Genomic DNA, 13,191 nt, shown 5'->3' with positions numbered 1-13,191 from the left:
TTGATGTGGTAGCCTTTCTTTCCAGTCTGCTGCTGGAGCCTGAGCTGGAGAGAGTACATGCTTCTCTTTTGCCCCAGGAAAAGCTTCTCAGGAAAAAAAAAAAAAAAAAAAAAAAAAAAAAGGTGAAATTTATATCACTCCACAGAAAGGAATACCTCATAATGCAAACACTTGGGCAAGTAATTGTTTTTGTTGTTGTTGTCTTATTTTTTTGTTTGTTTGTTTTTAACATTTTGGCATAGGTAGCCTTTTAAAAATGTGGGGTAAGGGCTAGAAGCCTGGCTCAGCAGTTAAGAGCACTGACTGCTCTTCCTGAGGACTCAGTTCCATTCCCAGTACAAACATGGTGACTCACAACCACTCATAACTCCAATTTCAGGATCTGATGCTCTCCTTCTGGTCCCTTGGGTACCAGACATGCAAGAGGCACAAAGACATACATTCAGACAAAAACCATATACATACAATGAATAAATAAAAATCTTAAGTGAATAGGTAAGTAAACTGAGCTTATCCTAAGTTACCTTGTGGTTCAACATTCCCACGGCAAGGCTCCCATGTTGCCATGGAGACCTGAATATTCCATCCAGAGAATACACTGTTAACTTAGTTGCCATCTTTCCTGTTAACTTTCAATAATCACATGAACTCAGTGACAGAACATTTTTATTATTCAGCTACAATGAATTGCTTCCTTTCAGCCAAGATGCTCAGACAACATATGAAAAATGTATTAGCGAGGTCAAACGAATTGTAGAGATATTTTGAAGCTGCTTATTTATCATTTTGCTTGGAAAGGTTCACTTTAAAGCAAGGAGACACTCAAAATCATGACGAGGTTAAGAACCAGACAAGCCTTCAAGCCGACAATGGCCCTGCTGGCAGGCAGGCAAGGACACACTAAATATCCTACCTCAAGTGTCTGAGACATCAATAAACAGGAGAGCAGGATAGCCAGGGTCCCTCAGTGGCAGCACTGCTGACATGACATAAGATCCTGGGGCCCCTGTGAGAGACCTGGAGGTCAGTGACACTCCCGAGTTCCTTAAGGCTCTGACGTCATTCATTTGCTGAACCAGCTTGTAGTCCGTGGTGGAGCTGAGACACCCCCAGCTTTTAATATTTCTGTTGACACGTTTCTGTTTGGTTTGGTGAGATGGTTTTACTATGTGTAGTAACTTTTCTCCTTATTCTGATCAAAATAGGGAAGAATTACGTTGTTTGGTTTTCTCTTTTTGACACAGGGTCTCTCTCTCTCTCTTTCTGCAGCCCTAGCTGGCTTGGAACTTGCTATGGAGAACAGGCTGGCTTGCAATTCATAAGAGATCTGCCTGCATCTGCCTCCCACCTGAGTGCTACTAATAAAGGCATGTACCACAAAGCGTGGCCTAGCAATTGTTTTTTATTTTTTATTTTTGCTCATGGCTTCAAAGGCTCAGCAAATAATCCTTGTGCTTGTAGGGAGCCTCTGCAAGGACCTGGCTCCAAGAAAGGGCACCCCAGACAGAATCTCTGATGGACCTGTTGTCAGAGACCTCTACTCCCAGATCCAGTCCCACCCGAAGTTTCTACATCACAAAATAGCCATGCCAGCTGGGACCAAAGACTAACACCAGCCTTGGGGGTATATCAAGCTGTAACATTACATAGCCCGGATGGCTTTACCTGCCTCTATGTTTGAGCGCTTGGATCACAGATAGGTGTTCCTATGCTTAGCACTTGGCTACCCAGTGTCTGCTGATCCTCTTGCAGCTTTCTAAACTGAGGATAATCAGCTATAAAGTTGCAGTTTCCTAAATTCCTTCCAACACAGCAGTGAACACAGTTAAAGCAGACAAATTTAAAAGCTACCTTCCAGTCAGCCCTCCATCTGCACAGACGGCCCTCCACTTGCTTCACTCCCTCTACATTTTCGATTTTGAAAAGCCAAGTCCTCCTAACCTCTGTCCTGCTGTGCCTGCCTTCTCTGCCGTGACCAGTCATGAGTCCTAGGAGGGAGCTGTTCTCTCATGGCTGCCACTAAAAATACATTTATTCCTTTCCTAAGTAGCTTTTCTACAGATTATAAACCTTACCTCAATTTACTTCACCCAGATTTTACCTCAGTCTCAACTGAGGAAACATGGTCCCTGAGCAGCATAATTGAGTTAACCTGTTACTCTGACAAACCTGAAGGTCCACAACAAATTACACAGCAGGTAGGGAGCTGGGAGCCTTCTGTCATGGGGGCTGGGAAGTAAGATTGGCTGCATCTCAATTACCAAACTCTGACATGGGGGTGCAAAGGCAATGGCAGGAAGCTCAAATAAAGAAGGGATCAGTCCTAAGGGCAGAGAGGCAAAGCAGGCCACGCTGAGTATGTACTGGACAGTCCTTGACCTGCCTCTTATCACAAGCTGCTCTCCCTACAAGACAGCAAGTACAGAGGAAATCTGTGAGCCACAGCTTCGGTCTTTGCAAATGACTTAGGCCTGGGCCCCAAGATAGTGATGCATGGCTGACACGTCTTGCTATTTCTCTGGCTAAAAGCTCTTAGCAGTTATGTTACAATCCTTTCCTCTTTCTAGAGGGACTACAGAGCCCGGACACTGATCATATATACATATATAAATAACTTCACTTGAGACCCTTGTTCTCCCACCCTAAGGACACAGGTACAAGTGGGGTACATAGGTTAATCCCAGGAAAGTGAAAAGAAAACAAACAGGCTACTTGGGAGGTGAGTGCAAGAGGGTCAAAAGTTCACTGTCATTCTTGGCTTCTGAGCAAGTTGAAAGTAGGCCTGGCCAACAGGATATTCAACAAAACAGCCAACAGCAAAAACCTAGACACCCAGTGGTTGCAAAAAGAGCCAACCAACCCCAGTTTCAAAACCAGCTTGTCTATGGAAAAGGGTGAACTCCCCAAGGCTGCCCTAATGATATCCCCTTCCGCTTCCTTATCCTTTGCTACAAAACCCCCAGCCTGAAGCCAGCCTCATTAAGTAATCAGACTGGCCTCAAGCTCATAGGCCCACTTGCCTCTGCCTCCTGAGAGACAGGATTAAAGGCATGCACCACCATGCTTGGCAAGAGGGATAATTTTTGAGAAATATTTTTTAAATAGTAGAGAATGTTTGTTCACTGAAAGAAAAACAGGAAAAGGCGGCCGTGGCATAGCTTAGTAGTATTTCCCTATTATGTGTGAGGCCCTGGGTTAAATTCCAATATTGCAAAACAAAACACAACAGAATACAAAATTTGGTGGGTTTCTCTCGTCCACGGAAGTCCAGTTCTTTCCTGTTGCGATCTTCTTACCCTTGTGCTGGGTAGGAAGCAGCCTGCTGAGGCTGGTCATTCATTCTGTGCTCCTGGGAAGAGCTCCTCACCTGCTGAGGCACTGACCTGAACACCTGAGGTGCAGTAACATAAACTGGCGTCTCCTGGAAGGGGAGCCCAGCTAAGGAAGAGGACTAAGACCGCACTGAGATCTGCCTGGCTGGCCTGCTGAAGCCACTGTTTTCTTGAAATCATCTGCTGCCATGACTTGTTAAAGGCTTACAACTTCACAACAGGACTCAGTGTGATAAAGAGACTTTCCGTTTTTCAGGAGTTATACATTTTATTGAATACTTTTCCAACCTGAATAACATGAGTTTACAGTACTAGCGGAGGCATACGTGACCTTGGCACACAGACCAGGTCTGAAGAGGCAGCACTTTAGCGAGGCATACATCTACCCCATCCTAAGGAGCGGTCTGTCACACCTAGGCCAAGCACTGAAGTTAGACTTCCTGGCAATGCTACTCTATGGCTAGAGAACACTGAGGAGGTAAGCTGAGAGCTGCATGTGGTCTGGAAAGGACTGCAGCTCAGCCTCTGCACACAGTATCTGCAGGAGCCGCTGCTTTGTCCCACCCACTGGCTCCCTAGTCTTGAGATATCCTGGTATTACAGCAAAGAGTGTAACTAAAAACTCTTCCTCCAGAAAGGAAATCTACAATAAAGTACTGCTTTGTGCTGCTTGTTATTAAAAACAAAATTTATAGTAAGAAACTTACATTAAAAAAACAAAAGAGCACTATTACTGTTCCAAAAGTAAGCCAACTTAAATGACTCTCACTCTAGCAGGAGAGACTCAGCTAATCTGGTCAAGCGGCCTCTGTGACTAGGATCCCCAGGAGCAGAAGGAATAGGAGGCAGGGTCCTCCAGGAGCTCTCCCAGGAGCTGCAGGGCCAGGACCAGCTGTGCCACAGCCCTGTGAGCCTGCCCCTCCCGCTGACTACCCTGCTCCACTTTAAAGACTTGGATGTGCTTCGGGCTTTGTGGCAGCTGGAGACCAGGATGGTCACTGTAGACCGTAAGTCTGGGTTGAACTGTTGAAGGTCAGGGTCACAATGAGGGAACGAGGATCCTTCTTATTCTTGTGAACTGTGATCTTTCCTTTCAAGGCTTCCCCTACAAAGAAAGGCACAGCACACTGTGAAAACAGGCTAGCAGGAACACAACACCCTGTGGTTCTCTTTTTCTGTGATCATGGAGGCACATGACATGGCTGGTGGCCTTCAGTGTCCTGCCACCGTGAACAGGAAGAACACACAGAGGTGCAACTGTGAACACTAATCAGCCAGGCTTTCCTGAGGACTCAAAGGAATGTCTGTGTGCCTTTCCGGCACGAAGCCTCATTTAACCTTGCTTATCTTTGCAGTTACTCAAAGCAACAAAGTAGGGCTGAAGGTGGTACCCTCAGCATCCCTGATTAAATAAGATCACACCACACCCTAGGCACAGCTTCAAAGCATGGATGGACACTGAATGTATACCACATTTAAAAAGAAAAGTGCTTCACTAATCTACTCCCCCACTCTAATACAGGACTCAAACTGAGCAGCTCTTGGAATATGATGGTTTCATTACTCATAATCTCCATGTGTCTTTGCAGTTAGGCAAGACTCACAGGTAGACCAACGGAGGAAACAGTGTGGCCTGGCAAATCCTAAGCGTGACTTACATGTTGATGTGTAAGTTCATGTGTGCCTGTGGCTCTGATACCTTATATAGTCCTCTAGGATGTGGTTGTTACTACTGGAGACACTCTATAACCCAGAGCTAACCTGGAACTCACTGTATAGCCAAGGCTGGCCCTGCACGTGTGAGCCAGCACATTCAGCCCTTTCTTGATATCATTAAGAAACGAAATAAAAATTTGTGGATAAATGGATTGAGCTAGAAATGATCATAATGAGTGAGTTAACCCAGAAACAGAAAGAATCAAATGGTATATACTCACTTATATCTGCATACTAGCCCAAGGGGCATGTGCCATGAAAGCCTTCACTTACCAGGAAACTGGGACAGAGGGAAGGCATCCTATTGGGACTCTAAATGAGAGACGCATGGGAGAATAGCAAAATAAAAGGATACAGAGGGTCCTAGAAATCTACAAGTAGAACAATATGATAGGCAGATTTGGGCTCAGGGGTCCTGCTCAAAACTAAGGCACCAGCCAAGGACAATACAGGAGGTAAACTTTAAACCCCTTCCCAGATCTAGCCAATGGTCAGAATATTCTCCACAGTTGAGTGGAGAGTGTGATATGACTTTCTCACGTACTCTGGTGCCTCACATATGACCATGTCCCCTGGAGGGGGAGACCTGGTGGCACTCAGAGGAAGGACAGCAGGTAGCCAAGAAGAGACTTGATACCCTATGAGAATATATAGGGGGAGGTAATCCCCCTCAGGAACAGTCATAGGGGAGGGGAATAATGGGAAAATGGGGGGGGGGAGGAAGGGGAGGATACAAGGGATGGGATAAACATTGAGATGTAACAAGAATAAATTAATAAAAAAAAAAAAAGGAAAAAAAAAAAAAAAGAAACGAAATAAAACTACCTCAAGCTGGCATGTTCACAAATACAGGCGTAACCATGATTCGTAGTTCCTAGTCAGATGGCCCCAGACACTTCAGGTTAATCACTGGCACACAGCTGAGGGGAACGCCTGTCTAACGTGTCCTCTGCACTGGGCTGTCAGAGGGTGTTCACAGGGTCTCCTTCCCTTAATGGCTACAACACAGCTGTGAAGTAAGCACACTGCCCATCCTTTTCAGATGACATTCAGAAGGTCAGTCCTGTCCCCAAGGCCACACTCTAGTCGGTGGGAAAGTAGGTTTATGCCATTTTGTTTTTCCAGTGCTAAGGCTAACCCTAGCTAGAGTTTTGCATGTGGTCGGCCATGCTTTACCACTGAGCTGCCTACCCAGAGCCTAGAACCAGGACTGAATCAATGAGGCCATCTGATTCTCAGGTGTGTGCTCCTCTGCAGCATGGCAATGCCTCCCAGCTACCTGAAAGTAGCTGTTATGGCTAATACACTACACTACCCTGTCAAAGCTTTCTGTAATGGCATCAGTATCTAAATTATAAACTGTATAATTATAATAAATTATACTTAAGTTATGGCATTAATTTAGAGAAGAAACAAAGGCATTACTATCCTCACTAGATCTAAGAGAATCTGCAACTTAGAATATATGGTAACGTTGTTGATTGTTCTTACCAACAATTTTTATATGGATCCCTTGTATGTATGGAGACTAGAGGTCAACAGCAGTGTCTTCCTCAACTGTTCCCCATTTAAAAATTTTAAGTGTTTTATTAGTTCTTCAGAAGCTTCATACACTACTCTTTGATTGTATTCACCCCATTCGCCCAGCTCCCCAGATCCATTCTCCCTTCCCTTCCTAACCAGCTGTGTGTCCTTTTGTTGCTGTTATTTTTCAGACAGACTCCTAGAGCTCATTATGTAAACCAGGCTGCCCTTGAATTAACAGAGATCTCCTTGTTTTGTCCCCTGAGTACTGGGATTAAAGGAGTGTCCATAATGCCCACCTTTACTGTTTAAAAAGCCCCATCAAGTTCAATTTGTGCTGCACATATATCTTTAGGTGTGTGTGTGATTATATGGAGTATGGCCTACTTACCAGGGGCTAAAAAAACATTGACTGTCCCTGTCCTGGAAGCTATTGGTTGCCAGGTCCATTTATTTCTGCTTCCTGAGACAGGGTCTCACTATGTAGCCTTGAGTGGCCTTGAAGTCATAGAGATCCACCTGCTTCTGGCTCCTTCCCTCAACTCCAATGTTGGGATTAAGAGTATGCACCTTGACTCCTGGCCCAGCTTTATCATTTCCTTGAGATAGGGAATCTCTCACTACACCTGGAGCTCACAAACCGGCTAGTAGACTGGTTGACCAGTGAGCATCAGGGATCAAGCTGTTTCTGCCTCATTGGCACCAGGATTATGGGCATACATGCTACCACACCTGGCTTTTTATATGGGTGCTCATGCTTGCAAGGCAGGCATTCTAACAACTGAGTCATTTCCTTTTGTAGTCATAACTTTTGTTTTATACCAATAAACTTGGTCAGAATTTATCATTTATTGATTCTAAAACTGGGAAGGAAAGGCCACTTCATGGTAAATTAAATAGACTTGTTTTGGTACATGATAGAAAATGGAACTTATGCTAGGTATCTACATAAAACCATGAAACACTGCTAAAGATAAAAATTAGTGAGGAGACGTGCACAGGGGATGGACTCAGCCCTGTGTGGACCACATTCTCCCCATGGGTTGATGAACTCAACACACCCTTGTCAACACATCAGTGGGGCTTATGAGAAGATATTTAGATACCTTTAAACTTTATATGTAACAGAATGTGAAGAAAAGGACTCAGCATCTTATACAGATGGTGTCCTCCTGGCTTAAGGACAGACACAAAGATAACAGAACAAAGTGTGCACTCAGAAAGAGACCCATATGCATATGGCCCATTAACTTTTGACAAAGGAGCCAAAGTAATTAAATGGGAAAAGGACAGTTCTGTCAAGAAAAGAAGATGGAACAACTGAAAAGATGAATTACTAGCTCTTAAAATGAACACAAAATAGATTATAGACCTAAATGTAGAGAACAAGAGTGAATGTTCCAGAAGAAATACAGCATCCTTGTTGGAATCAGCTGAAGAATCAGTACTCAAAGCATATCCCAATGACTGGCATGCTAAAACTCATTAAAAAATTCTATTCTTTGGAAAGACATGTTGGGGTGAAGGTATTAGCAATCTGATAAAGAAGTTATTTCCATTTACATAAATAATTCTTACAACTTAATGACAACAGATAACCCACCTAGAAATTGAACAAAAGGGCAGGATGTGACAGTACTTTCCTATTGACCAGAGGCAGAGGCAGGGGCAGGGGCAGGAAGGTGGCAAGTTCAAAGCCAGCCTGGTCCAGCCATCCAGGATGCATAGTAAGACTGTCTCAAAAAAATCTAAATCCTCACAAAAGGCACAAATTCCAAAAACAAATGAAAATGCCACTAGTGATCAGACAAATACAAATTACATATACAAACAAAAAGCTGGGCAGTGACACCTAGGCAGAATCCCAGCACTCAGGCTGAGGCAGCAGATACTGGACCATAGAGTGAGGCTGTCTCAAAGACACAATGACAACAAAGAAAGTACAGATAAAATTATGCACCCAATAGAATTGCTAAAATAGCTGACTTTATTTGAAACAAACAGTGGCAAGAACTCACAACAGTGGTAGGACCATAAAACAAGAATTGCTTTAAATATGAAGCAGGCATTGTGGCTGTTCTCATGTTTGAAAATAAAACAAAAGATCTCTCTTCCAGAGCAGTAATTTCAAAGATTAGGGTGCAATCCACACTTACTGAAGTTAATTAAATAGTGTGAAGGGTCACAGTGGTAAACACATAATTCATACTGCTGAGCCCCTTCAATTGTCCATGCCTAACTAAAGTGCCAAAGCAGTGGCTGGCACAGTAGGCTAGATAAGAGCAATTAGTCAGTGTCAGGCAGATATAAATAACTGATGTTGCTAGGCGTATGCATAGCAAGCTCCTGGTCTGTGGAGAAACAGCTCCAGTAAGGTCTCTGTGTGTGTAACAAAACACCCTGGTCACAATCATATTTTAAAATGTAAACATGAGACAGATCAGGATCTTTGACACAGAATTGTTGTGTAAGCTGTGTAACAAAACTATGCACTATTTTCAGAGGCAAAGAACTACCACATATTGAAAAGGAAGTCTTCTGCAACTAAACCCTCCATCTTGGAGGCAGGCCTCCTACCAAGCTGTAAGAACCCCAAATTCTGAAGTGAGCAGTTTATTTGCACTTATTTTCAGAACTAGTTTATAAATAAAACAAACAAAAACCTACTGGATTTTGTTCCTTAGCCAAGTGAACTCTGAATTCTTATTTTATACATTCTTAGTTGGAGAAATTCTTTGTTCATATCTTTCTTCGTCTTTTTGTTTTTCTTTTCCTATCTTTCCTTTTTCTATTAAAATTGGATATAGGGTCTCACTGTATTGCCCTGACTGGCCTGGACCTCTCTATGTAGACGTGGCTAGCTTTTTTTTTTTTTTTTTTTTTTTTTTTGGTTTTTCAAGACAGGGTTTCTCTGTGTAGCCTTGACTGTCCTGGACTTGTGTTGTAGACCAGGCTGGCCTCGAACTCACAGTGATCCACCGGCCTGTGCCTCCCAAATGCTGGGATTAAAGGCGTGTGCCACCACTGCCCGGCTCAGGCTAGCTTTTAACTCAAAGATCCACCTGCCCCTGTCCCCCTAGTGTAAACCACCAGGTCCAGCTATCTTGTTGCTTTCTAAGTATTCAGTTGACCCTCACAGGGAGTAAATCTAGTTTACCAAACGTCATTGGCCATTGTTGAAGATATAAGCATGGACACACACACACACACACACATAGGAACAGTCTACGCAGAATAAGTGCATGGCTATGCTTACAACATGTTACTTGAGGGATGGTAGTACACACCTGTAATCTCAGCACTCAGAAGGAGGCAAAAGGATCAGAAGTTCAAGGCCATCCTAAGATACACACTGAGTTCAAGGCCAGAATGAGCTACTTGAGACACTGCTCCAAACAAACAAACATTTTCCATGTTATATCGTGGATACCAAAAATTCATATATTGTAAAATTTCCCAAGTGGACTCTTGGCTCTAATTTCACTTAAACATCCTGCCATGTAATGAGCATAAAATCACACGTTCTTCTCAGCCACACAAGATAAAAATCCAAGCAACCTGCTCAAGTTCAGCAACACAGTAAACAGTAACATCTCCAAGCACACTGGTGCTGGCAAGATGGCCACACAGCATAAGGGGATGTGGCAGGAGATGTATGCGCAAGCTGAACAGCGTAGAAAGCCATTGACTGAGGATAACCAGTAAGAGTCAAAAGTTGCTGAGCTGATGTGGAACTCACAGAGAAGCCACAATAGCCGCATATGTAGAAAACATATTTTAAGCAAGTCCAAAGAAGTTCTTAAAGGAACAGGACAATGAGCTAAGAACTGAGCACTAACTGCTACAGAGATGCAGAGCACTTGCTAAGGCATCTGTGGAGCTCCGGGTTTGATCCCCAAGCACAAAACCCTGGAAGCAGAAAATGTAGCTGGCTCTGAAAGAGGAGCTGGGAAGGATGAAAGACAAGATTTCTTTATAAATGGCTTTCGGAGAAGTCTGAATTTTATCCAGATGAAAACTGTCCAATGAGGAGATGAAAATTTGGCAATACAGAGAGTTCAGAGCCTTGCTAACATTCCCTTTCATAACCCTGCCACTCTGTAAGTCTCAAAAGATGATGGGTTGGCCATGTGTTTCACAGTTTAAAGACCTGAACTCAATTCTGGGACCCACACTGTGCACTGAGGGAACTAACTCCCCTAAGCTCTCTGACTGCTACATGAGCACTGTGTCATGTGTACACCTATATATACAAATAAAATAAAATGTAGTAAAAGTTTTTGTTAAAAACAAGTTGCATCTACAATCCCCTGAGTGTTTGAGTTACCCTGTGTATAGTCCAGAGAATGCATCAACCACACAGCGCACCTCTCCGTTCATTTAGGATTTAATTTTTCTCAGTAATGTTCTGCTGTAGTTTTGTTTTGTCTTGTTCACCCCATCCCCTGCCCTTGGTTTTTCAAGACATGATTTTTCTGTGTAACAGAGCCCTGGCTGTCCTGGATTTGCTTTGTAGAACAGGCTGTCCTTATGACTCACAGAGATCCGCCTGCCTCTGCCTCCCAAGTGCTGTGATTAAAGGTGTTTGCCACTACGCCTGGCTTGTTCTGTAGTTCTAAATGTACAGGTCCCAAAATTTAAAACTATTATTTATTTATTATTTAATGTGTATATATGGACACATATGTTTATCATAGTTTGTATGAGTTTGTGCACATGTACAGATTAAGATCTATGATCTGGCTTATAAAGGTTTTTTAAAGTCTGTTGATCAGCAGCAACTTATGCTATTTGTTTTTTGTGTGTGTTTACCTTACATGAGTTTTAATGGCTTTCTTCAGTCTGTGGTTTGGCCATTATGTCGTAAGTATTTTCTTCCCTATGCCTCTTCTCCTTGCTTCTCTCAGGGACTCCTGTTATTACACTGAGGACAGGCACTTAGAATTCCCTGCACGGTGAGAAACTCAATGCCTGTTTGCTAAATCTCCTCATTTTGACATTTATCAATGATCTACATCTATCAGTTTATTAACCAAGCATCTATCTATTAGTATATTATCTACTTATCTATGATCCATCTACTTACCTATCCGAGAGGGACCTTGTTCAAGGCAGTCTCACATAGGTCAGGCTGACTTTGAACTCACTATGAAGCAGAGGATGACCCTAAACACCCACACCTCTCCTCCAGGCATTTGCCAACAAGCAGCTCATTTTTATAGCACTTTCATTGACTGTCAAGTTTAATGGCCTGTCCTGATAAACCCCACAGCCTTCCACTATGACACCTCTATCTCCACCTCCACGGTGACATTCATGTGTGGTGTCTTCTCAAAGACATCAGACTTATCTCAAGGTGCCTCTCTCTGGCAATTCTGTCACCCCTGGGTCTTTATGAGCTCCTATTTTTCTGCTTTTGGTATCTGACCAAATGCCAGTTATGGAGGACTTTCTGCAGAGCGCCGGCTTTCCTCGATTCCCTCGTGCTCACTGTCCTTCTTGCAGTCCAGGCATCTGAGGCTCATTTCAGCTTTGTTAGGTGCATGCAGGTAACCCTTGTGCTTGGGACAACACATTGCCACCACAAAGAGATGGTTTTCTTGAATCCCTACTGAACGCTGGACAGCGCTGGCGCCTGCCTTTAATCCTGCTGTAATCCCAGCAGGAGCAGGTAGATCTCTATGAGGCCAGCCTGGCCTACAAAGCAACTTTGAAGATAGCCAGGGCTACAGAGAAAAACCTGTCTCAGAAAGAAAGGTAACACTGAAGCCTACAACCTCTGAGAACTGCTGGGGTCTTGGTAAATTGCAGTGTTGATCTGTCTGTCTGTCTGCCCTATCCTATATGCTCTCCCATCAGCCTTCTATGCAGAATCAGAGTTCTTGTCTGATCAGCTTGTTCTCTTTAGACCTCTGCCCTACAACGAACTTCTAGTCTCTATTTATTCCCACAGCAGGGGATAAAAACGTGTTAAGCTGGTGGGGCTTGTAAGGCAGCCTTAGCATCACACACCTGCTTCATAACACTAGGAAAAGCCCAGAGGAAAAGCATGGGCCAGTCATCTTAGGGATTACTAGAAAAGTAGGCAGAATTCCAAACTCTTACCTGTTATCAAGCATTTTGTTGCAATTAGAAAAGAGAATTTGGAGGAGCAAGCTTAAAGGCTATCATCCTCCTCCCTCAAGTCTAGGATACATGATGGTGGCAGGGCTACTCTTAAAGTCCTAGTGTTAAGATGGCAAGCTGTCTACAACAAGAAATTCCTTCAAGTTTCCATGCAAGGCCAACATGAGGTACAAAAATGAAAGCGAAGCTGCATTGAGAGCGGCATGTGTTAGTCTCGGGTCAGTTGTGCTATGTTTCAGCTTTCTTCAGAGACAATGACACTATCAAAGTCTCATTTCCAGACAGCACTGAAACCTGGAGTGAGAGGTGCATACAAGGTGCAGCCTCATCTGCATCTCCATTCAATGTATGCAGCAACAGTGAAATCAAAGCCATCTCAGAGCGTCAACAATAAGGAGAATACAGAGCACAGCATAATGGCAATATGCAGTCCCTGCTTGGCTTTATCAAATCCTAACACTGGAACACAGATTCCTCAATTTTCAAAGCAGCC

At 43.6% G+C, this 13,191-nt stretch overlaps 1 protein-coding gene across 1 annotated transcript in view; it reads right to left on the bottom strand.

The window, feature by feature from the left end:
- Positions 1-3,569: 3,569 nt before the first annotated feature.
- Prmt3 (protein arginine methyltransferase 3) overlaps positions 3,570-13,191 on the bottom strand; it is a 94,940-nt gene continuing 85,318 nt past the window's right edge. The window contains exon 16 of the mRNA XM_051148612.1: positions 3,570-4,437. Coding sequence (XP_051004569.1) covers positions 4,328-4,437 — 110 coding nt within the window. The 3' untranslated portion in view covers positions 3,570-4,327. The remainder of the gene's footprint in view (positions 4,438-13,191) is intronic.

The sequence above is a fragment of the Acomys russatus genome, chromosome 7, assembly GCF_903995435.1.
Source record: "Acomys russatus chromosome 7, mAcoRus1.1, whole genome shotgun sequence".
NCBI lineage: Eukaryota > Metazoa > Chordata > Mammalia > Rodentia > Muridae > Acomys > Acomys russatus.
Note: the sequence above shows the minus strand (reverse complement) of the source record. Positions and strands in the feature narration are given on the sequence as shown.